General features: G+C 42.9%; 1 protein-coding gene across 2 annotated transcripts in view; it reads left to right on the top strand.

Moving 5' to 3' along the window:
- The window catches only part of SECISBP2 (SECIS binding protein 2), a 429157-nt gene that overhangs the window by 208490 nt on the left and 196020 nt on the right, over positions 1-24647 (top strand). For both annotated transcript variants that reach the window (XM_078675640.1, XM_078675639.1), the window contains exon 6: positions 12583-12721. In XM_078675640.1, coding sequence (XP_078531766.1) covers positions 12583-12721 — 139 coding nt within the window. The remainder of the gene's footprint in view (positions 1-12582; positions 12722-24647) is intronic.

The following is a 24647-nucleotide window of genomic DNA, read 5'->3' as shown; positions in this document are numbered from 1 at the left end:
GAACTTTTTTTTTTTTTTTTCTGAACATTTTTTTACTGTTTTTGAATTTTTCGGAACAGTTTTATATTTTTTTGGGGTTTTCTTGGAGGGGGCAATGAAAACGATTCATTGTAAAGGGCTCAACAGGAGCAACAAAACAAAAAAAAGAAGTATTTATTATTTTGGGCGTTTCGGACAAACTTGCATATGATAGTCAATAGCTCTGTTGATCAGAGTGATGCTTCTTTCTCCGTAGGAAATGAATCCATCGCAAAATACGCAGGTGTGTTTTACTTCACCAAATCTCATTTGTATATTTGGCACCATCTCCCTGCCCTCTGGTCCCGTTACTTCCGGTACAACAGATCTTCTGGCCATAATAGGGAGATTATCTAGGTCGTTCCGAAACTGTGCAGCACTGTAGTTGTTAGGATGCCACCTAGTCATATGGCGATGCATTGTGTAGTTTCCGAAACTGTATTTTTTGTCGGTCCCTCTGGACAGTCTATCTTGACATATAAGGCAAGTTACGTATCTTGCATTTACTTTTTTCTGACCTTTGGGAATTTTAAAAAATTGCCAAATGAAGTTTTCTTTCCGGTGAGACGTCTTGGGCTGCTCAGGCAAAAACTGCCTCTCTTCGTGCTCGTCCTCCTGTTCCTCTTCTTCTTCTTCTTGTTGAATTACAACTTGAGCAGGTGGTCCACTCTTCCTTGGATGTGGTGGAGGTGGTGGGGAAGCACCAGCTGAAGCTACTAAAGAAGCCATTGCTCAGTGATCACAAAGGGTCTTTCTCTCACAATGATGAAAGTCAGAGTGAGGAAAGAAGGAGGGATTTTCATCATTTGGGAAAAACAAGAGTTCTCAACCAATCAAAAGTGTTCATTTTAGATTATTTGACCTAGTCTTACATCATTAGGAAACCAAAAGTGAAATGAACCAATGAAAAGTGTTATTACCAAGTCACATGACTTGCTGTGTTTATGTTAAGCGCTTTGCAGGGCCTCCCTGTTTGCTTCCAGAAACCTGCGCTTTGGCACTCGCTTCGCGTACCAGTTCGCTAACGTAGCACGTCATATGACGTATCAAGCGACAACGTGGAACGTCATGCGGACGGGAGGCGTCACGATGTTGTTTTCTAACGCGGCACTTGCGGTAAAGAAACGTTTACCGGCTCGCGGTCTATTTCGCGGCATCAAGGTCAGCTAACGGGAAGCTTCCCGATTCCCGAAGCGGGAACGAAGAAAAAAAAATATTTAAAAAAAAAATTATTCATAAACATATAAAATATATTTTTGGATTTAAAGAAGAATACATTTTACAGCTACAGATATTAGCTGTTAAAAAACCAATGAAATTCACAGAAAAAACCATAGGTTATAGACCATATATAGTTAGGAATTAGCATTTACAAAACCTTGAAAATTCACTGAAAAAACCATAGGTTATAGACCATATATAGTTAGGAAATAGCATTTAGAAAACCTTATTTTACTCACACAAAACCATTGAAATTCCATATATAGTTAGTTGCACTAACTATATATCGCGCACCTGCAATCCACTGCTGATGATGTCACATATTACATCATTCATGACATGGTCAGTGACATCACTGATGACATCACTGATGACATCTCAAATGACATCACTGATGACATCACTGATGACAACATCCAGTGACTATGTTTCTGTAAAGTTAAAATATGTCTTACATATTGAAGAATGAGTGGATGTATAAGTGTCTGGATGAAGGATTTAGTAGGTGCATGACTGACTGTATAAGTGAGTGATTAAATGTGTCTCACTGAGTGCATGGGTTAGTGACTAAACTGTTTTAAATTGTGCATCATTGTGTCTGTTGTTTTGTAATCTGATGCATGTGTTGATCATTAGCTATATGACTAACTATATGGGTTATTGATTAGTTGCCCAAGTATTTGTATGGGAGACTGAGTGTGTGTGTGGGTGTCTGGGAGGTGTATGACTCTGTGCATAGATGTGTGAGCAGTTGATTCACTAGATGTATGGGTTCAAAAGTGCATGTGGAAACATCTGTATGGGCGGTTGACTGTGTGCATGAGTGTATTGGTGAGTGAATGGATATCTCAGTGCTACATGTCAAAGTAAGTACATATGTAAAACACAGTACATGTGATAGTTGACATATATAAATAACTGTGCATAAGAGCCAGTGAATGTGTGAGTGGCTGTATGGATTATTGTGAACTTGTATCAGGGATTGTATAACAGAGTAAATATGTGTTATTATATGTTCCAATAAGTAAGGTGTGTATAACTATATAGTTGAGGAAATCGAGGTGTGATTGATTCTTTGCAAGACTGACTAGGTGTGTGAGTAACTCCATGGATGAGTGACAGTCTGTGAGTGTCTGTTTACACTGAGTGTATCTAAGGTTATATTAGAGTCTGAAGAGGTTCATTGTATCATCACATGAATGATGTCATCAGTGATGTGATCAGTAATGTCAAATGAGATGTCATCAGTGATGTCATCAGTGATGTCATTTGAGATGTCATCAGTGATGTCATCAGTGATGTCACTGACCATGTCATGAATGATGTAATATGTGACATCATCAGCAGTGGATTGCAGGTGCGCGATATATAGTTAGTGCAACTAACTATATATGGAATTTCAATGGTTTTGTGTGAGTAAAATAAGGTTTTCTAAATGCTATTTCCTAACTATATATGGTCTATAACCTATGGTTTTTTCAGTGAATATATATATATATATATATATATATATATATAATATATACAAAGTTAAAAATTTACCATTAACAGTAATTAAAAAAATATATTAACAAAAACACATTTGATTAAATGAAAATTTTAATTTTAAATAAAAAAGATTTGATATATTTTAGAATTAAATATAAATACAACAATATGAATGATTTTAACAATATACAAACAAATATTTTTTTAAAAAAAAGAATATATTAATAAAAGTAGTAAAAGAGTCACACTTGAGAGGAGTTACACTTACTATTACCACTCCAATGTAAACAAAATCAGGGAAAGCGTTGGAGTTTTGGAGGTGTTAGATTTGTTAGTCCCACTCCAATCTAAACAGCAGGGATAGAACTTGACTTTGGAAGGGTTAGATTTATAGTTCCCACTCCAATTTAAACAATACTAGGGAAAGTATTGGACTTCAGAGGGGTTTGGTTTACTATTCCCACTATAGACTAAGCAATAGAAGGAAATTGTTAGACTTAAGAAAGAAAGACCATTCCAAAACAGAATCACCTTTTAATAGAATCTTTAAATACCTAACAACATAAAGTAATTAAAATATATTAAAACAAAAAAATATATATACTACATAAATTTGAATAAAATAGTTTTTAATACAAAAACACAAAATAAAAGCACACATTTAGTTTACATAAAAATGAACTAACATTAAATACAATTTATAATTTGATTAACGGCCAGCCCTATTTCTTTATAAAACTAAACTATCTTATGTTATGTTATGTTAAATTTAATTTCTATAGCGCACGGCTACTCGAGTAGAGTGTCCCGGCGCTTTGTTTGGCAGCTCAGAGAGAAAACATAACACCATAAAAAACATTCAAGACAACAGAAAAGAGACAGCAAACTATAAACTACTAATTAACTTGAAATAACTATGAAGTACAATTTGAAATAACAAACATATATTTTAAAAATAGTAAAATGTATTCCAATAATACTTACACCTAAAATTAATATATTTATGTACATATACATAATTACTTAAAAAATAATGATCACAGCTATATTAAAGTAAAGTATATTAATTACAATGATATCCGTATTAACAATATTGCATACTAATAACCTGTTCTTCTTCTTTCGATATTCTGTTTCACAATATTTTTGTAGTGATGATATTTTTGACACAATATCCTTGTCAGATAATTTTTTTGAAGCAATATTTGTGTCATTTAACATATTTGCCATGTGCCCATATTGAGACTGTCTCTTTTCCAATGGAAAATGTAGCTGCACAACTTTAACTGATTTTCTCTACTCTGGAAAAAGGGTCTACAGGTCCAATTCAGAAAATAGTGTTTAATACTTTATGTAAAAATGCTCACTCATGAATATATGTTTTTGAACTTTGTGAAGGATTCCTATCTATAACTAGGGCACATTTTATGGATTATTTTCCCACACAAATGGCTGGTGCATGCCTATCAAAGTCCCTCATGTCAGTCGCTCACATTCTGTTCCTGTATGTTAACTGTAAATATTTGACTCAAACTGCGCAATTTGTGATAAACAGCAAATATTGTGACATTATAGGCATAAAGGTGTATTTACGGGAATTTTGCATTAACAAGAGTAACATTAAATACCTGAAGTTACAAGAATTGTGTTGCATAATTTACATTTCACCCATGCCTAGCACTAAGCTGCATATGTGCTATGATTGCATCCAAATACAATCAGTTAAAGTAGCATCAGTGTTAGTCAAGCAGAGCAGCTGGTAGGAACGGATGCAAATCCATTCATGTTGCCCAAAAGACTGACTGCGGACCAACAGGGAAGTGTGACGAGTAGTAAGGAATCTTGTGCTGCGACACAACCAGTTGAGAATGCAATGTGGGGATCTGTGATCCATGTAAGGGGTTGGTGGTTGGGGCCAAATTGTAGGCGGCAACTGAACAAGGGTTCCTAAAAGAAAAAAGCCAGATTTGTGCCTACTCTACTGATAGGTGACCCCAATTGATTTTAATTACTTTTGGCCCACTTGACCCTTCAATGCCTGTAGATTATACCTATGCCACTTTTAGGAGAACCTCAAATACCCCTGGAATTGTTGCTTTCCATTGGGTTGCTCATTTAGTACCTCAGAAGGCCCCAAAGCTTTGTAAATGCCTGTTAATTGTTAGATTGACATCTCCCACCTTCCTAAGACCCCTATAAGGAACACTGACTACCAGAGTAACATGTAATCCAACAGCCACTGAAACTAAAAATCTCTATTGTCAAAGAGCAGCTCTGCAATCTCATCACAATGTGCACACTACGCACCCATTTTCCAAGAAGATCTTATGCTCCTGAACACCAGTCTTACCACTCTAGCCTCTATATCCACCCTCTATCTTTTCACTTCAGTCTATTGTACATCCTGAGTACCTCCTCCACACTGGTATCCTCCTGCAAACTGCTCAATGCCCCTCAGTCTTTTAATACAGAACAAATGAGACAAGACAAAAACAGCATTTAAAGGCATCTTTATGCCTTATTCATCTTTTGACCCCCGGCATACTTATTTTGAGGGTGCTGCAGTAACCCACCTTCCCATCCTTCAAATGTTACTTTCCGCTCCCTTTCATATAATCATACCATTTTTTCCACCTACTCCCATAAAGTTCCTCTCCCTCTAACAGCTCACTTTCCAACATTCCCAGTCACCTACCCTAACATCCCGTACCATCTCAACCTCTATGTTGGTGCCTTTGAAAAGAAACATATATACAATGAGGCTGCACCCTTCTATGAGAACGTGACCCACTGGTCACGTTTCATAGACAACATATTTTTTATATGGGATGGAAGTGAAAGTGAATTGATAGAATTTATAGAATGGTTGAATTGTGGAAATCCTAATCTTAGGTTTACCTCAGCATGGAGTCAACAATTCTGCGATTTTTTAGATATTAAAATAAAGGTAAAAGAAGATGAATTAATGGTTGATCTATATGTGAAACCTACCGATAGAAACACCACACTTCATTATGCAAGTGACCACCCAAAATGTCAGAAGGATAACATCCCATTTGGACAATTTCTGCGACTTTGCAGAAATTGTACAAATAGAAAGGACTTTGAAGGTCATGCAGAAAATTTAAAATTAAAATTAAAGAATAGAGGCTACCCCAATAGAATAATAAAAAAAGCCTATAAAAAAGCCAAATATTATAATCGGGATGCACTGTTTGAGGATAATCACCGACAGAAGTCCGATATGGATAGAATAGTGTTTGTCTCTAATTACTCGATAGCCAGTAATAAGATAAAAAACATTATAAATAGAAACTGGAGTTTTCTGCAGGATACAACCAAAGAAACAGTAGAGAAACCTCTATTCTCCTACAGGAGAAACAAAAGCATCAGAAATAGACTGGTAAAAACATACAGAGAAAAAGGAGGAGCATATCAAACCAGCATAGACACTAACAACAAAGTAGTAGGAACATACCCCTGTAGCTCATGTATTAACTGCAAATCGATAATCCTAGGCCAAAAATTGAATTAAATGAAGGTTCTCACATGGTACAAGGAATGTTTAATTGTAAATCAAAGAATGTAATCTATTTGATTCTTTGTCCATGTGGGAAAGGATATGTAGGTGAGACAATGAGAGAGATACGAGTCCGCCTCAATGAACATAGATCAGCTATAAGGGCTAATAAAAATCAATGCTCCGCTAACTGAACACTGGTTACAATATAGACACCAAGTGGATGACCTAAGATGGTGCATCTTAGAGAGAATCACTTTATCTAAAAGAGGAGGAAATATGGAAAAGAAACGTAAAACAAGAGAGCAATTCTTCATGTGCAAGTTCAGGACATACACATATGGTCTGAACAGCCGTGAAGAATGGGAATGACTGTATAGATAGAAATCCACAATCCTTGGCTAAATAACTGACTTCTTAAAATTCTGTAAAATGAATTTGCATGTGATTCTAATTTAAGCAGAGGCTATAAACATTAGGAATGAATACCAAAAGAAATTTAGTTAGCAAGTGTGTGGATACCAGTGAAACCGATCTAAAGGGGGAGGGAGATCTTGTGGAACTAAAAATAACTAAAACTAAGATCCCAATTTTAATGTTTAAAAAAATCGTGAACATTTACATTGCACGTATCAGCACAAATTAAGAAAACACTTCATGGTGATTTTATAAAAAGAAAAAAGGGAGTTTATTTTCCCATTCGTGTTTGCCTATCATAAGCTGGCGAAGCAGGTAAATAATTATTGTGAATGAACTGTGAACGTGGGTAACACTAATACGAGAGAGAGTGTGGAATTGAATATTACTGAAATCCGTATCCCACTTGGAATGTTTAAAATAAGTATTATGAACACTTATACTGAACGTTTTAGTACAAATAACCAAGAAAATACTTCATAGTACAACAAGGGAACATATTTCCCCAGGCGCGTTTGCCTATTATAAGATGGCGGAGCGCATAACCTGAATAATGAATTGCTAGTGCGGGCACACTAACATGTGCATGTCACGTGGGGATGCTAGCTCACAACGTAAAAACGCCGGGCTCAACTCTCTCCTTGAACATGAATATAACCACACACTATTTCAATATGGACTTAAGAGTGACTATAATTAAACGCTTTATTTGTGGGGACCTGAGCATTAATGTACTGACACACACTATTTCTACATAAACATCAGTATGACTACCATCGTACCCTAGCTCTACAGGGACTTGAATATGACTATTATAACACTTTTTATGTGGGTACTAATTATGACACACTCACTCTGCAAGAACCTGAACCTGACGTTATTCACATGCTATTTCTGCGGAGATTTGAAAATGACAATCACACACTATCTCTGAGGGGACTTGAACAAGACAATAATCACACACTATCTTTGAGGGGACTTGAACATGCCAATAATCACACACTATCTTTGCGGGGACTTGAACATGCCAATAATCACACACTATATTTGCGGGGACTTGAACATGCCAATAATCACACACTATCTTTGCGGGGACTTGAACATGCCAATAATCACACACTATCTTTGCGGGGACTTGAAAATGACAATAATCACACACTATCTTTACGGGGACTTGAACATGCCAATAATCACACACTATCTTTGCGGGGACTTGAAAATGACAATAATCACACATTATCTTTGCGGGGACTTGAAAATGACAATAATCACACACTATCTTTGCGGGGACTTGAACATGCCAATAATCACACACTATCTTTGCGGGGACTTGAAAATGACAATAATCACACACCATCTCTGCGGGGACCTGAACAAGATAATAATCACTCACTATCTTTGCGGGGACTTGAACATGCCAATAATCACACACTATCTTTGCGGGGACTTAAAAATGACAATAATCACACACTATCTCTGCGGGGACTTGAACAAGATAATAATCACACACTATCTTTGCGGGGACTTGAACATGCCAATAATCACACACTATCTTTGCGGGGACTTGAACATGCCAATAATCACACACTATCTCTATGGGGACCTGGGCACTTCTTGAATAACAGACTATATTAGCATGAACTGCAGCATGACTGTCATTGTACATTATTTTTAGGGGTCCTGAACCGGACTATACCCCAACTCGATTATAATCAGACACTGTTTTGTAGGATTTAAACATGTCTAAAATCACATCCTATCTGAGCGAGACCCTGGGCATCGCTATAATGACAAACTATCTCATGTGACTAAAACATAACTAGCATCAAACACAATCTCGTTGGAGACTTAAGTATTAGTATACCCACACATTATCTATGTGGGACTTGAACATAAATATAATCACGCACCATCCCTATAGGAACTTGGGAGTGACTACATTGAAACACAATTTTAATATAATCACGCTCTATCTCTGCAGTGGCTTAAAAATGATTATCATCGCATACTCTTTCTGTCAGCTGTAGAACATTACTATAATAACATACCATATATTTGGGGTAAGGTTAATGAAAAGGGCCTAGGGAATCTCAACTTGCCTCTCCTAACAGACTACATTGCAGGATGTGTGGCCTCTAAAGTATCTTAACAGTGTGTTGTTTCCTTATTCCTGAATGTTTGTGAGCAATCAGAAATAGGCAAAATATTTGTAAATCCATTTCCAGGGACTTCATATGCAATAGGCTTCTGCTGAGAAATTCATTATCATCACAGTTCTTGTGCTCCTAGTACATAATGAGCTATTTATATATGACTAAACTATCATGTAATTTAAGTACAGCATTGAAAAATAACATTTAACCATGTGTTTATGAAGGCATTCAATCACAAATGACAATTATTGAGTAAGTCCCCACAAGGATGGTAACACATGTTCAAGTCCCCACAATGATGGTTCTGTGCGCGCGATTAAAAAACAATATATTTGCAAATTTGAAGCAGGATCCTTTATTATGAATTTTTTCTTAACATATTTCTGTTATTGCCATATTTTTAAACCATTGGGAAAGGTGAGTCCCCACAAGGCAGGTGTTCACACATAGTCCCCACAAGGATGGGGGGGGGGGGTGCGTGTGCGTGTGTGCGAGTGTGCATTTCCACTAATTGCTCAAACCCTTGGGGAATTGCTGTTTAACATGAAAGAGTTAGGATATTCGCAGACATGCATGAAGAATAATAGTAGAATTTATGGTGCAAAATCAAAACACACCAAAAGCAGTTCATAATTTTTTGCAAAAAATACTTGAATCAGTGTAATATAAGTAAATTAAAAAACTTGCAGTTGTTCAGAATGTCTAGAAACACGCAGAGAGTTTCTATCTTTCTTGTAATGAACTACAGCGTGCAGAAAATTAACATGCTTTGATCAATATCTCTTTCTTGCTGAACATTGTTTATTTAGAAAAACGGTCAGAAGTGGAACATTTTTAATTTTAATTGTTGTTGTTTAAACTACAGTGCCAATTGCGCTATGTGGCCTGTTGAGATCACAGGCTGCTATGTATTATATAAACCAAGATCTATATGTGGGTAACCTATATAACCCCCTGGAACCTAGGCTAATAAAGTATATCAAATAAGAAAGGGTTCCATAGGGGATATATTTACATAAGAACATTTATGTCCTAAATCATGCACTTATTATTATTAGGGCACATCAGCTATCAGTTTACTACTCCGCTATTTGTAACCTTTTTCATTTTTATAGTCTTTATTTCGACTTTTGAGTCACAAAAGACACAAAATTTAAAAAACATTTCGTAACATTAATATTAACAGGGAAGTACATCTTTAGGATCAACAGATTATAATTTCCACAAACAAGGTAATTCATCTTGACCAATAAAAACATAAATATTGTGTTTAGATAAAAACATTTAAAAGTTAGTTAAAAAAATATTCCACATATATATACCACAATGGGTTTATAGGAGCTACAATACTTTCAATTTACTATTACGGATTGACCACATCCACTTTAGAAATTTTGCAAGCGCGATCACAAAAGCGTCAGAACAATCTGTCTGAAATATCCTCAGTGCTGCTGTCCCAGTCTGAATCCCCTTTAGGATACAGATCGACCTAATCCATTTATGGCGAGGAGCTTTATACTCTGGGCATTCAAACAGGACATGAGCTATGCTTTCCGTGTGTGATATACAGAAAGGGCACGAGTGGTAATTTTTACTTGTTGACCATTTGCAGGTAACTGAGTTGAGAGGGAGGGTCCCAACCCTAAACTGATGAAACAGTTTCCTGTCAAATGGCGATGTAATTAGATCCCAATATCTCTCGTACGAAGGAAAATGTTTCAACTCCAAAAATGCCCTAGTGAGCGAAGGATCAGTGTGTGACTGGAACACCTCTTGTGATACCATCACCCAATATGCTTCTCGTAGCTTAGTTTTTGAGGGGAATCTACTCTCCTGGGGATTGTCCCATAGCTCCCTCATACCTATGGCCTTGAGTAGAGTTTTGACCTTCCTAAACCATAAGAGTTTACCCCCTGTATCCATGTTTCGCGTTTCCAGCAGAGCTGACGCATAGTGAGAAAGTTTGGGCGTCACCCATAATCTCCTCCAATATGCTATTGGTCTAAACCTGCAAATGTCCTGTATGCTATTACTCCCCAAATCCAAGCGTAATGGTACGAGAGGTGTAGAGTGTGGGAGCCCTGTTATACAGCGAAGAAATTTATTGTGTGCCATTTGCAAGCCCGTGATGTCAGAAACCCCCCAGAGTTCTGCACCGTATAACATGGATGATCTAACTTTTGTGTCGTAGATTTTAAGTACTGGGGCCAGTGGTTTGGTGGCTGAGGACTTAAACTCTCTTTTTAGCACACCGGTCAACTGAGCATGCTTGGAGGTTAAATATGACATGTGTGGCTTCCACTGAAGCCTGGAACCTAATATTAGGCCCAGATAGCTGAAACTGTTCGTCTGTTCCAGGAGTTCCCCATTCATAAAAACTCTGCTCCTGATGTTCTTATTCTTGTGCATGACCATGAATTTAGTCTTAGAAACATTTACAGATAACCCATGGTCAGTACAGAATTTTTCGAAACAGCCGATTGATTTCTGAAGCCCTTCCTGGGTCTTGGATACTAGAAGGGTATCATTGGCAAACATTAACAATGGAACCGAAGTACCATTCTGTTTAGGAGCATCTGTATGGGAATCCTTATAATAATCTATGACCCGATTTATATATAAGGTAAATAATGTTGGTGCCAACACACATCCTTGTCGGACACCTCTTGTCGTTGGGAATCTGTCAGTCACCTGACTCTGGGTGCCCCATCTCACCTGCGCATAATTATCATTGTGCAATTTGATCAATACTGTGAGCAGTTCGGGTGGCATGCCTTGATCATGAAGCGCACGCCACAACCTATCTCGTGGTAACCTTTAACTGTCTAGGGTGTGGTAAAATACAACAAATTATTTCCTCCTGAATGGCCCAAAACGTGAACAATTATTGTAAATGTATTGATATTTTATTGTAAAGTGAAAGTCATTCTTTTCAAAAGACATCCATTAATTCCAGAAATTATATGAATTTAATGTGAATCAAATGTTCAACATTAGACATTAGTTATAGCCGTTGTAGTCATGAATTTAGGGTGTATGGACCTGGATTAAAGTATCCATTTTACCACCTTAAGGTAGTGCATGAAGGAAAGGCTCTGCATTGTTTCACTTAGCCTTTGAGTTTGGAAAGTCTAACAAATCCTTTACTTCACATTAATTTTTGTTAGATTCCTGCATTGTTGTAGACGATGCGTTTCGGCCATCAATCCTTTTAGACCTCCTCAGGACGAGTACAATGGAAAGTGTATGTATCCTAAAAGCATATATCATATACATAATTATCACATGGATATGGATCAGTCGAAAAACATTCAGCATGTTGCCCAACACATCTTCCTTTTCAAATCAGACATAGTGGTGCAATGGTTTACTCATTTTGATGGGTTACAACGAAGGTTTAAAAAAAAACACCAGTTAGGGCACTTCTACACATCTCCCGCAGGTGAGCTACCATCAAACTAAACATGGACCGCAATAGATCCTGTGGCTGAAGTTATCGATTAAAAAAAGTCAACCTACGCATATAGGTCAAATTGCCGAGTTGTAGGTGCATATACTAAAGGACATGAATTTAGCTTATATGTTAAGCAAAACAGGACAACCATAGGAGGTGTGTGTAAAATGTCAAGACATATATTTTTCCTCTTTTATGATTTGCAGAGTGCTTAGCTCGCCATTAACGAAAGTTATAGTTGTAATGATATGTGAAAATGAGATTAAAAATAAATGTTTGAATTTTGTATTTGTACTCAATGTTTTCCATAGGAAGTTCCCAAACCCAAGAGCGGTGGTAAGAAAAGCAAAGTTCCAGTGCAGTTGGATTTGGGTGGTATGCTGGCTGCATTAGAGAAGAGACAATATTCTGAAAAATCAAAACCATCTTGCAAACCTGTGGTGTTGTCAGGTAGGTGTTGTGATGTAGAAATCATGAAGATGACTACTTTTGTTAGCTAATACGATGACAGGTGTATTGCAAGCCTTAAGCTTAAAGATATTTTTCTTTTCCACAAAAACGTTGTTTTACATTAGACTGTATATAGGAAGGAAAAACAAAGATAGAAAGGTTCTTCCTCTCTCTTCCTCTCCCCTGTTGCATATAACAGTGTTGCATGTGGATTATGGGTGGAATTGGCAGAACAAGATATTACAAATTGAATGCAGACAAAATTGTCTTCCGCCTCACTGGTTGGGCATATAGAGTGACAATGGGGACAAGGGTGGCATAGGAGGTTTTCTCCCTAGGGCACCAAGAGTAGTGACCGCAAGGATCTGTTACACTCATATAACAGACCTTTGCCTAAGAGGTAAGCCACCAAAGATTTCTATTGCGTAACAAATCTATTGTTCATATAAAGCGAGGATGTGCGTCAACGTATCCATGTTAATCAGTGTCTACCACCTGCCTAGCCATTCCTGTATAGAGAAAACTGTTAAGGTCCTTCAGTGCAGCTATAGGAGTTGCTGTGACGCCAAAAACATATTGAATATTTTTCTCCAATCCACCTTCTGCAAAGTTGCCATTTCCACTGGTTAAGATCCAAGTTTACAAGGGAGGGATACCCCATCAGCCCCCTGACACAAATACAGCTCTCATTCCAATAACATGTCAATTTGGGACAGGATCACCACAAATGTATGTAGCCTACATCCATCCTGCACTCTCTCCAACACAGTCCATCTGTCAACCCATACATCTGTTTCAATTTTTAACAGGTATAACATACCACATTGTCATGATCTTTTACTTCTATTTTCTTTTCTGAAAACTCCTACAAAGTGAGGGGATATTGGACCAAAGTTTCTCCCAGGCTGACCTTGGGACAGTTACCAAGTGCCTTTGACAACTTTTTCATATCGGGACAATCTGTATCAGGAGGTGTCTTAGATAGGAGAGCATACATGCTCGAAAGTAATGCCTTTTGGGCTAACATATGGGGTGAATTTCATCTCCCAGGCCGTTAACAAGCATGTGGCTGCTAGTTTACTGAACGGGTGTAGGGGCGTGTGTCCGAGTTGGAAGTATTGTAAGCGTTCATTCTCTTATAACTGGTAGTTCTGCTTACATTTCAGAAAGTCATTGATGCCCCCACCCTTGAAAAGGTCCCATAACATTCTACACCTCCCTTTCTCCCTCTGTGTAAACATGCCTTTTATGGGGAAAAGTCTCTGTTGTCTAACAGGGGTGTAAAGGGGTAGGGAAAGTTGTCAGTCCGCTACCTCTTGTGAGTTTATCCCAAATATTATAAGTGGGGATCCAGGGAAGCGTCCTTGGAGCCCGTCTCATGGCGGGTGCATCCATGTGGACCCAGTGATGCTCGGTCTCATACAGCGACCATTCAAAGAAAATGAGTTCAGCCACTTGATAATACTTCTGTATGGCTGGAAGGCCAAGGGCTTCAGGCGTTATGAATGCCCTCATTATTGCCCTTGAGGTGAGTCCCTTCTTCCCAGCCAAAATAAATTGGTCTGTATCTCTCTGCAAGCTCTGAATATCCATCTCTGTGAAGTTAATCGGTAGTGCTGGGAAAAGAGAGTAAACCGGACAATACATTTTATTTAATGCCCGGTACTCAGGCCAGCCCTGAAATGTAGTCCAGTAAACAGGGGTAGTTAGCAGCATATAGCATGCAATACTGTGGCATTAAAAACACTCTTAAATATTTCAGCTTTTTACCCTAGGCCTATGTGAAAGGGGTTATAGTGAACAATTTATTTGTCAACTTCTGAGGCAACTGAACACCAAGCATCTCAGATTTGGCTACGTTCACCTTGAACCCAGATACCCTCTCAAACTTCAAGAGGTCGATCACCCAGGTATCAACAGTAATGGGTACATTAGGGTCAGAAGGATATTGTCATTGAACAGGTGTAGGACTTGTTGTTCCTTGCTTAAGGCATGGCTGTGATAGCCATGTTTCGTCTAATGTAGGCCACAAGGGGCTCAACCTCCAAGACACAAAGGAATGGTGAGAGCAGACAGCCCTGTCTGGTCCCTCCGGTAAGAGAGTTTGCTTCCGAGGTATCCCCATTAACTAGAACTGAGGTTGTTGGGGGTCTGATAACTAGCGCCTACCCAAGTCAGCATGCGAGGGCCAAAAACAACCACCTCCAGTTTCTTGATAAGAAAGGACCAGCAGATCTTGTCAAACACGTTCTCAGTATCTAATGACAGGATCAGCATTAGCACCTCCTGGTATTTACCCTTCTCAATTAAGTCCGGATTTTGTCGGCGGCCTGTCTGTGGGGGATGAAGCCACATTAATCCTGGTCAATGAGGTATAGTATATGAGGTAAGATTCTGTTTGCAAGTACGTTTGAGAACATTTTGACGTCTGAGTTTAGTACGAAATAGGCCGATAGGCCCCACATTCCTCGGGTGGTTTTCCAGGTTTATGGATGAACGTGATAGTGGCTGCAGCCATCAAGGAAGAGACTGTCTAGGAGGATAAGAAGGAATTGAAAAGGGCCACTAAGTGCGGAAGCCATGTGGATCTATAGTGCTTATAAAACAGGTTTGTGAGGCCACCCGGGCCTTGGAACTGTGTCTGGATGCAGATCTGAGATGGCTTTTGCAACCTCCTTGTCTGCTATTAATTCTTCGATGTGCTCTCTATTGGCTTTCGTGAATCTGCTGAGCCGGGCCTCTGGAAGAAAAGTCTCCACATCGCTCATGGGCACTAGGTCTGCTCTATAGATCCAGAAAGTTTTTGTCTGAAGTTTCATCCCCATTACACGCAGGGTGGGGATCATGGTGGAAGCTGCCTGTGTACATAAATGGCATGCTAATAGCGACCTCGTCTTGTTGCCCCTCTCATAAAATATTTGACGCATACACAGTAGGGCTCTCTCCAACTTTTCCGTTGTCCATAAATCTAGTTTGCCTTTAAGAGAGGTCATGGCCCGTTGATCCAGAGGGGAGCCATAGGTCATAGGACGTTCTGAGGCCGGTTTAAGCTCAGCCTCTCAATTGGCCTTATGGTAATACCTATCTGTCACACCCACATCCTCTCTGCTATGTACCATCTCGAGAAAAATTACTTGAAGGCGTCCTAAAGTGTATTAGCAGAGGCTTCCCCCTGTATCATTCTCCTGAAAAATTGCATAATCGGCATACTAAGCTCTTGTTGTGTGACACTATCTTTCGGGAGGACTTTATCAAACCTCCATGCTGGATGCCCTAGAGGTCTAGTTTGATGGGTCCCTTCCCAAATGACTACAGTATGGTCCGATGTCGCTATTGTGCTATGTGCAATAGATTTTGTTGTTTCCCGTATGTCCTGTTTTCCCCATATGTGGTCCAAATAGAAAAAAGACTTCTGTGCATGGGAGAAGAAAATAAATTCTCTTTCACTGAGTGTAAGCCTAGCCAGAGTTAAAGTCCCCTACCCAGAACAAACTTAACAAGGCTCCAGTCCCCCAGGCAATGTACCAGATTACTGAGAAATTAGTTTTAATTCTGATTGGGGCGTGGACATTTGAGACATTATAGAGCTGCCCTGGTGGTGTGCCTCCAGATATATATATATATATATATATATATATATATATATATATATATATATATATATATATATATATATATATATATATATATATATATATATATATATATATATATATATATATATATATATATATATATATATATATATATATACCTGTCCTCTATCCTTAAATATGCACACTATTTCATATAAGAAGTCTTTGTCTAGACCAATCAGAAACCCCCTTTCTTAATCTTCGTAGAGGCGAAGAATTGTGTGGGTAAGAGTCTATGCTTCATCCAGGGTGTGTCTGTGGACCACAAATGGTGCTCTTGCAGGCAAACTACATCAGGGCAAGATTCAGGCACCGCTCGCCATACCTTTTGTCATTTAATTGGGAAGTTTAGACCATTACATTCCAGGTTATCAATTTTGCAATCTCACTGGGTAGCAGCCGTGATTGCATGTGAGTGCGGTTTTTGCTACATGCCCCCCTCACCTACCTCCCCTCAAACCCTTGATGAGTTTCAATACCATTGCCTACCCAAATAGGCAGGAGAACAGAAACATATCCTGGGCGATGGTGAGTTGTGCTCCAGCCTGCTCCTACCACCCCTTCCCCCCACCCTGTCCCTCTGTGCCCCAGCACGCTCAACGAGTCAAATTACCAGCAGAGTGGTTAGAAGCTTAGCTGTGTGGTTGCTTTCCTTCAGGCAGATCCGATCGAACATCTCACATCCTTTGTAAAACAACTTATGCAAACCTGTTGTAATATATGAGATCAAGACCTCCTTACTGGGATTGCAGAAACTGACTGAAACTGCAAGGAGTAGTTAAACAGTCATGATCTTCATGTGTCTGCAGGCCTTTTACCTTAACCTTGCAGCAAGGATAGTTCTTCCAAAGGGTATCAAATTACTTGCAGGCTGCTCGGCACCATATTGCAGGTTTCTCCCACCTTTCCTTAGGTCTAACTGGTCGTTCCTTTCATTGGGGACTCTGCGCTCTCTCACGTTGGCCCCCAAATTCTCATGGGCCTGCATATTGTATGAGATTTAGATTTCAGTTGAAAACAGATAGCAAATGGGAAGGCCCAACAGTATTAAATCTGTCACCGTCGCAGTTTTGAAATCACTGGGGCCAAGGTAAGTCGCTTAATCAGTGTGGTCGGAGACAGATTGTGCCAGGTTCCTGCTCTGACCTGTATTGGACTGTAATTATCTTTGTACATTTATTGTGTGCCCGGTTCTTGCTTCTTCTGCCTTTTTGACCCATTTGGCTCCCCCTTTTCTCCCGGCCCCTCCCCTCTCCTCGCGCCCGCTCTGCCGCCCCTTTTCCCACCTCCCAGCTGAGCGTCCCTCCCCTCCCCTACAAAAGCAGACTGCTGCGGGGGAGCGCTCGTGAGACCTGACCTCGGTCACAGTCCCGCTCTCCCCCGACAGCTCCTGCGAGCCGCTGCTGCCCCAAGTCCCCTGCCTCGTGGGTTCAAGCTGCTGTAAGCGACTGCCATATTCCTGCCAGGTTCCTGCTCTGACCTGTATTGGACTGTAATTATCTTTCTACATTTATTGTGTGCCCGGTTCTTGCTTCTTCTGCCTTTTTGACCCATTTGTCTCCCTCTGGTCTCCCGGCCCCTCCCCTCTCCTCGCACCTGCTCTCCCGCCCTTTTTCCCACCTCCCAGTTGAGCATCCCTCCCCCCCCCTACAAAAGCAGACTGCTGCGGGGGAGCGCTCGTGAGACCTGACCTCGGTCACAGTCCCGCTCTCCCCCGACAGCTCCTGCGAGCCGCTGCTGCCCCAAGTCCCCTGCCTCGTGGGTTCAAGCTGCTGTAAGCGACTGCCATATTCCTGCCAGGTTCCTGCTCTGACCTGTATTGGACTGTAATTATCTTTCTACATTTATCTTAAAAATTTATAGCGACCCCTATCCCTGACCCCTGACCATGCTTGCAGGACAGTTCGCTCTCCGGCTGCCGCACAGCTCCACCAGTGCATCCCTGCCTCTCCCCTCGCTGCCGCTGTGCATGCGAGTTCGATCCTGACTGCTGTGCCCCTCTGGTTTGAGCCGCGTTATTTCTCTGCTTTGTTATTTGTGTATTTTGTGTTCCTCATTTTGCCCTGACTATATTTCACCTGTGCTGCCTGTTTTTTGTATTTGCCGCCCCTGGGTCCTGCTCTTCTCTGCCCCCCTGCCCCCGTTTTTCTTCTGTATCCCGCTCCCGCCGCTGCTCCCCTGCGGCCACGCCCCCTCGCCGCCCCGCTTCCAGCTGCTCCTCCCTCCCTGCCTTAAATAGCGGCCGCTACGCAGCCGCGCAGCGGACACGCACCAGAGTTGACCGCACCCAGCACCAGAACCCCTGGCCCCCGCACCCGCCTCAACGCCAGGCTCCGATACGATGCCAACACCCTCCGCGCTCTCAACACCGGCTGAGACCACCGCTGCTTCCAGGCCACCCCGAAACGCGCCCACGGACCCTTCTCCTGCCACACCTGCAACTTCACCTGCGACGGAACATCCAAACCTCCAAGAACCGGACCCAACCACCTTCGCTGCATACTCCTCAACACCCGCTCCGCACGCAAACACGCCGTCGAGCTCTAGGACCTACTCGACACCTTCACCCCGGACGTTGCCTTCCTAACCGAGACCTGGTGGAACGACTCCTGGGCGCCCGACATCGCCATAGCCATCCCGGACGGCTTCAAGATCACCCGCAGGGATCGCGCAAATGGAATCGGAGGGGGAATAGCCATCGTCCACAAGTCCACCCTCAAGGTCGCCACCCACGCAGACGACACCCTTAACACCACCGAACACCTGCACTTCCGGATCCACACCGACCCCACCACCACCCTCAGAGGAACACTCATCTACAGACCACCCGGACCCCGAGCACAATTCAGCGACTCCATCGCCGACCTCGCCAGAACCCATGCACTCGCCTCCACAGACTACATCCTCCTCGAGGACCTGCATTTCCACCTCGAGAACAACAACAACGCCATCTCCCCCACCCTGATCGACAACCTCGGCCTCAGACAACTCGTCACCGCACCCACCCACGCCGCTGGCCACACACTGGACCCCATCTTCTCCACAGGCACCCACGTCGCCTTCGACCACACTACTGAACTCCACTGGACTGACCACCGCTGCAGCCATTTCACCTTCAACAAACCAACGACGCACCACCGCACCCAACAGCTTCCTCGCCGCTGCTGGAGCAAAGTCACCGAAGACCAGCTGATCAGCTCTATCTCTTATAACATGCTGATACATCTAATATATCTTCCTACAAATTGATCAGCTGTAGAAACGTCAACTTTTTTTTAAAGTGCAAGTTTGGATAACAATCTGTACATACTAAGAATGTAATGAATATAGTTATAACCGATAAAATTAATGATGCACTCAAAACAAATTAATTATGATGTATAGAAGTATGATTATAAACATAATGAGTTATGTTACATTTTCGTAGAGGCACCATTTTATTAGGATGGATTCAGTTTCCTGTGTTTTGCTCATCCTGCCCCAGCTCATTCCCCCCACCCAATCAATGTCTCCCTGTGAGTCTTCTCTCCCCACAGTTTTCGCAGAGCACTGCGCACTGTGGCACAATTGGTTATTTTCCTTAGAGAGCATGTATTGTAAATGAAACTTTTCATCGTGTTTGTGATGTATCATTCCTAACCCGTTCGCTGCTTCTGTCAGCCAACGGCTGTCGCGAGCGATACCTGGCTAGTGCTGTGCAAGTCCGTTGGCCGACACGCCCTGCCTACTATTTCAAGGAATTCGCGCCACGGTTAAGCAGCTAAGGACCCTTTCACTAGAACTTCCTGTGCAGGCTTTCCTACTTATTAGTGTATGAATCTTTGTTTGCATATGTTTCATATTGTTTTTTTTATATCTCTGGACTGCTGTTGCTGTGGAAGTTAATGGAAGATTTCCTCTACCTTAGATATGGATTAGTGCTATAGGAATTTTAGTGACGATCTTGATTCTGATTTGTATAGTTTGTGCTATCGTTAGTTATACCATGCTGAATTTTCAGTTTGCTCATTGTTTGTGTAAAATGTGTACAAACCCCCCTGGTTTTGAGGATGAGCCAGAGACATTCTGTTTTCTTCACTGGACTCTGTCTATTTTAAATTGAGATTTATCTTTTCCCCTGGGGATGCTGTCTGTTCTATTTATGATTTTTGCTGCTTATTGGGAATTGGAATTATTTCTGTTTTCTGACAATATACTCTGTATCTGAGCCTTCCTGGAAATTTACTGCATTTCCCTATACTGCCTATTTTGAGATTTTTGTAATACAATCCTTTGACATTGTATTGCACTAGAACGGAGTTATTGAGTGGCCCCACTCACTATTTGATTTAGACTGTTAAACATGATGTCTGAAGTCGAGAAGGATGGTGAATCGTATTGCTAGATCAAGGGTGCTGCAGCCAAGCTGCTGGATATCGTTTTTGGGGTGATCTAAATATTAGGGTTCTTTGAAAAATGGGGTCAACTCCCACAGAAATACCCAAAGGCATCAGACTGGAGCAGGAAAGTTCTGACAGAATTGTATCTACCTTCAGGAACTGAGATGTGCAAGCGTGACCTGGAAGTGAGGTTGCAACTCAACAAAAGTGTTGCCCACACCAGTGGAATTCACTGGGAGTACAAGTGCCAGATGATTGTGTCCTGGGCTTACTTGAGGGGCATATGCTTTCTTTGGTCCACATCTTAACTTGTGTACCTATTTTGCACATTGTTAACCTCAGGACTCAACAATCTTGCATTCTCAGTGAACTACCCTTCATTCTCATGAATGCTCCCAGAGACGTTCTAGTCCATCGTGGTAATCCTGGCCCGCCCTCAGCCTCGTAAAACCCTTTCCTCTTCTGGTGCTAGTAACACCCATAAGTCAGACGACTTTAATAGATCATCTTGTCAGCCTGACGATTCCAGATGTTTGTGTGAAATCTGAAATCTTTCACAGGGATGGTGCCACTTAGCAAGCTACCATGCTTTCCTTGCAATTGCTTCTAGTGTAATAACTGAAATAGCCGCTGGGTGACCAGTCAAAGCGTGCCCCAGTACTCCCGTACATGTGCCTGACTTTATGTGGGCACATACTCTAGTTCTTCTGTTGTATTGCACTTTCTACTTAGGGTTACCAAGGGGCTCATTAATAGGAATTCCTCATCAATTCTTTGTGAGGGATAAACAGATGTGTCCCTCCTAATAAACACATTAGTGGAATGCAGGCGTTTTAGTTCTGAAAGACAATTTTACAATCCTCCTTTACTTGAGGAAGTGAGGGGCCTCTTAATGTTCTGAACACTATTGGCTGGAAAATCAGTGGGAACATTTCACCATCTTCTGATAGTCTCTCACATTGCTGGAATCAACAACACAGCAAAAAAGCTGCAGCACACATTCTGCTGTTCAAATTAGAGAGAAGTTCTCCAGGAAATTGTCAACTCGGTGTTTGATCGCTAAGGGCATCCAACTGTAGACACCTCACCAATAACCTTTAAACTTGAAGCAAGCAGTTCCCTTCGGTGTAGTCATGGTGGCTGGATCACTAGGGGACAGCCAGTTAGGGAAGTGGACAGAGGCATTCATATTTACTTTCTATCCAACTCCTCTTATCTCAAATGTGTTTTGAAGCACAGTATGTTTCTTTATTAGTGGCTATAAAATTGGCCAGGCACATAAGTGGGCTGCAAACGCTTTGTGCCTCCTAACAATTTATGAAATTCAATCAGCACTTAATGTTCCTGTGATTTCGTTCCATCTTTGGTGCTAAGGTTTTGTCACTATTACATTTGAAAAAGGAGGTCTTCTGACACTTGTTTCACGTCCACATGTCTCTTTGACAGAAGAGGCTTTGCTCAACATTGACGGCCATTACGGTTAACGTATAGAACCAGGGACCTGCGACTCTGGAAGACAATGAAGCTAAAGCCTCAGTTGCCTGAGAGATTGTTATGAATTATTTATTGCTTAACTCTGCATGGAGACCAATCTCAATTAATTGTCCATTTGACTAGGTTTAAGGCTATGTGGTGACATTCTTCTTGCATAGGAATCGCCACCTGTAACAAGAACCGCTTCTGTTAAATAAAAATCTTTTAGACGTCTTAGTGTTGTAATAGAGACCATATCAAGCAAGATTACAGTAGTGGCCACCCCATGCAAGATTACCAGCGGTGATCACCTTAGGGTTGCTAGCAAGAATGTTAAAAAGGCTTGGTCGGGGGGTGTGGCTAAGATGGCGAGGGAGTGAGACGTGGTTTCAAGTCCCCCCGGCGCCACGCGAAATATAGCTTTGTTCTAGCAGCCTCTTGGGGCTTCCGATATCCCTGCCCCGCGCAATATGAGCGTGGGAGTCTGCCTGGATCGCTTGGAGGTCCTGGGTTGCCGGCCAGGTCGTTGCGGAACGGCGATCGCCGGTGCGGCCTGCCTGGCGGCGAGAGCGGCTCCGACTTGGGCTGCGTCGGAGCCTGTGAGCAGTACGGCCCCGGAGCGGTGGAGGCCGAGTCGAGGCGGGCGGAGGACCCGGAGGCCTGTTGCCGGGTTGGGCCTACCTGCAGCTCTGCTTGCTGGGGGACGCACGCCAGGAGGAGAAGTTACAGCGACCAGGCCACCTAGTAAATCGAGGCCGGGGCTTCCGGGCCTGTGCAGGCCCCGACCGGGAGCGAGCCCTGTTGGAAAACACACTGACGGTGGTGTGATCGGAGTCGGCTCTCCGCCTCTGAGTCCCCTGTCAACATCGGAGCATACACCGGGTCAGTGGAGCAGGGATCCCCAGCTAGATGAGCAGCTGTAACGGTCACTGGACCTGATGTGCGGGAGGGCGGCGGCGGGAGCGCATTGACCTGGGCATTCTGGACAGGCGAAACCCTACCACCCGGCTGAGGCGCTCGATCCTCTCCCACACTGTCGCTGTAGACCCAGGCTGCCTGGGGTTCGGGCCTTGAATTCCAGCAGTGTAGAGGAGGGCCCCCGCCTGGGATCCAGGAGCCGACGGGGAAGGCCTATGGAGCGGGCGGCATCCGATGCAGACGCAGGCCCACGGAAGAGTAGTCTGAGGCCTAGTGAGGCCTAAAGTGGCTGGATTGCATCGGAAGGGGACTGGGTCTGACCGGCCTTGCAAAGAACTGGTGCTCCATAAGCTCCTGCCCGGGGTCTTCGCCCTTGCTGCACATTTGGGCTGGCACGGACGGCTGGCCGGGGCCTAGCTTGGCGGCCTAGCGGAGCCCTGCTCTGGCTGCCTCGGTTTCGTGCTGAGGGGGGCGAGACCCCGTGATCCGTGGAGCGGAGACTGAGGTGTCCCGTCAGAAGAGCAACCCACCGGGAGGTTCCGGTAAAGTGAGGAAGGAGGTGGGGCCTGTATGGAAGTGGTAGGCCCGGGACGGCCTGACCTATAATCCGGAGAGGCCTAGCCGAGGAAACGTGTTCAGGTCTGGACGGTCCGAGTCTCTGAGTGGACGCCTGATCAGAGTGGTGAGCTGCATATCCCTCGATAGCATTCTTCCCCTCAGGGATCATCGTGGTGTGTCTCCTGCGACTGCCTGGACCTGGCCTTTGTTGGATCCCGCCCGGCGGGAGGTGCCCGAAGGTGACGGACGGAGCCCGAGATCTGCATACCCGTGTGGACGGGGGAGTAGTCATGGCCGCTTCCCAGCGGAAGGGGAAACCTGGTAAGGATGGCTCATCCAGGGGATCCCAGCAGCCGGCGTCCCCTGGGCCTAGCGCCTCGCCCAGGTCGAGGGACGATGATGCCCCCGCCACCAAGGCATTCATGATGGAACTCTTTGCCTTCATTAAGGAAGACATCTCGGACCTTCGGTCTCAGCTGGCTTCGGACCTCCGTGAGGTGCGGCGTGACGTTGACAGTATAGGTGAGCGGGTGGCCACCCTGGAGGATCATGACTTGAGCATGGCGAATGATGTGCATTAGTTGCAGCAGGATGTGATTCGGCTCACGGAGCAGAATCTGGACCTTCAGGCACATGCGGAGGACTTGGAGAATCAATCGCGACGGAACAACATCCGCATACGCTCAGTGCCCTGGGAGGGGGAATGTGGCGATCTCCGGGGCTATGTCTTGGCTCTATTCCTGCAGCTTCTGGAGGATGAAGATCTCCATGAGATCCGGATGGATAGGGTTCACAGGGTTGACCTGCCTAGACGTGGAGGGGGTCCTCCACCCGACATCTTGGTGTGCGTCCACGATTTTCAATTGAAGGAACGCATTCTGCGTAAGGCGAGGGAGACTCCATCGCTGCAGTTCCGGGGTCACCACCCGCAGCTGTATCAAGATCTGGCGGCGTCGACCCTCC

Source organism: Lissotriton helveticus, chromosome 2_1 (assembly GCF_964261635.1).
Source record: "Lissotriton helveticus chromosome 2_1, aLisHel1.1, whole genome shotgun sequence".
In the NCBI taxonomy this organism is placed as follows: domain Eukaryota; kingdom Metazoa; phylum Chordata; class Amphibia; order Caudata; family Salamandridae; genus Lissotriton; species Lissotriton helveticus.
Note: the sequence above shows the minus strand (reverse complement) of the source record. Positions and strands in the feature narration are given on the sequence as shown.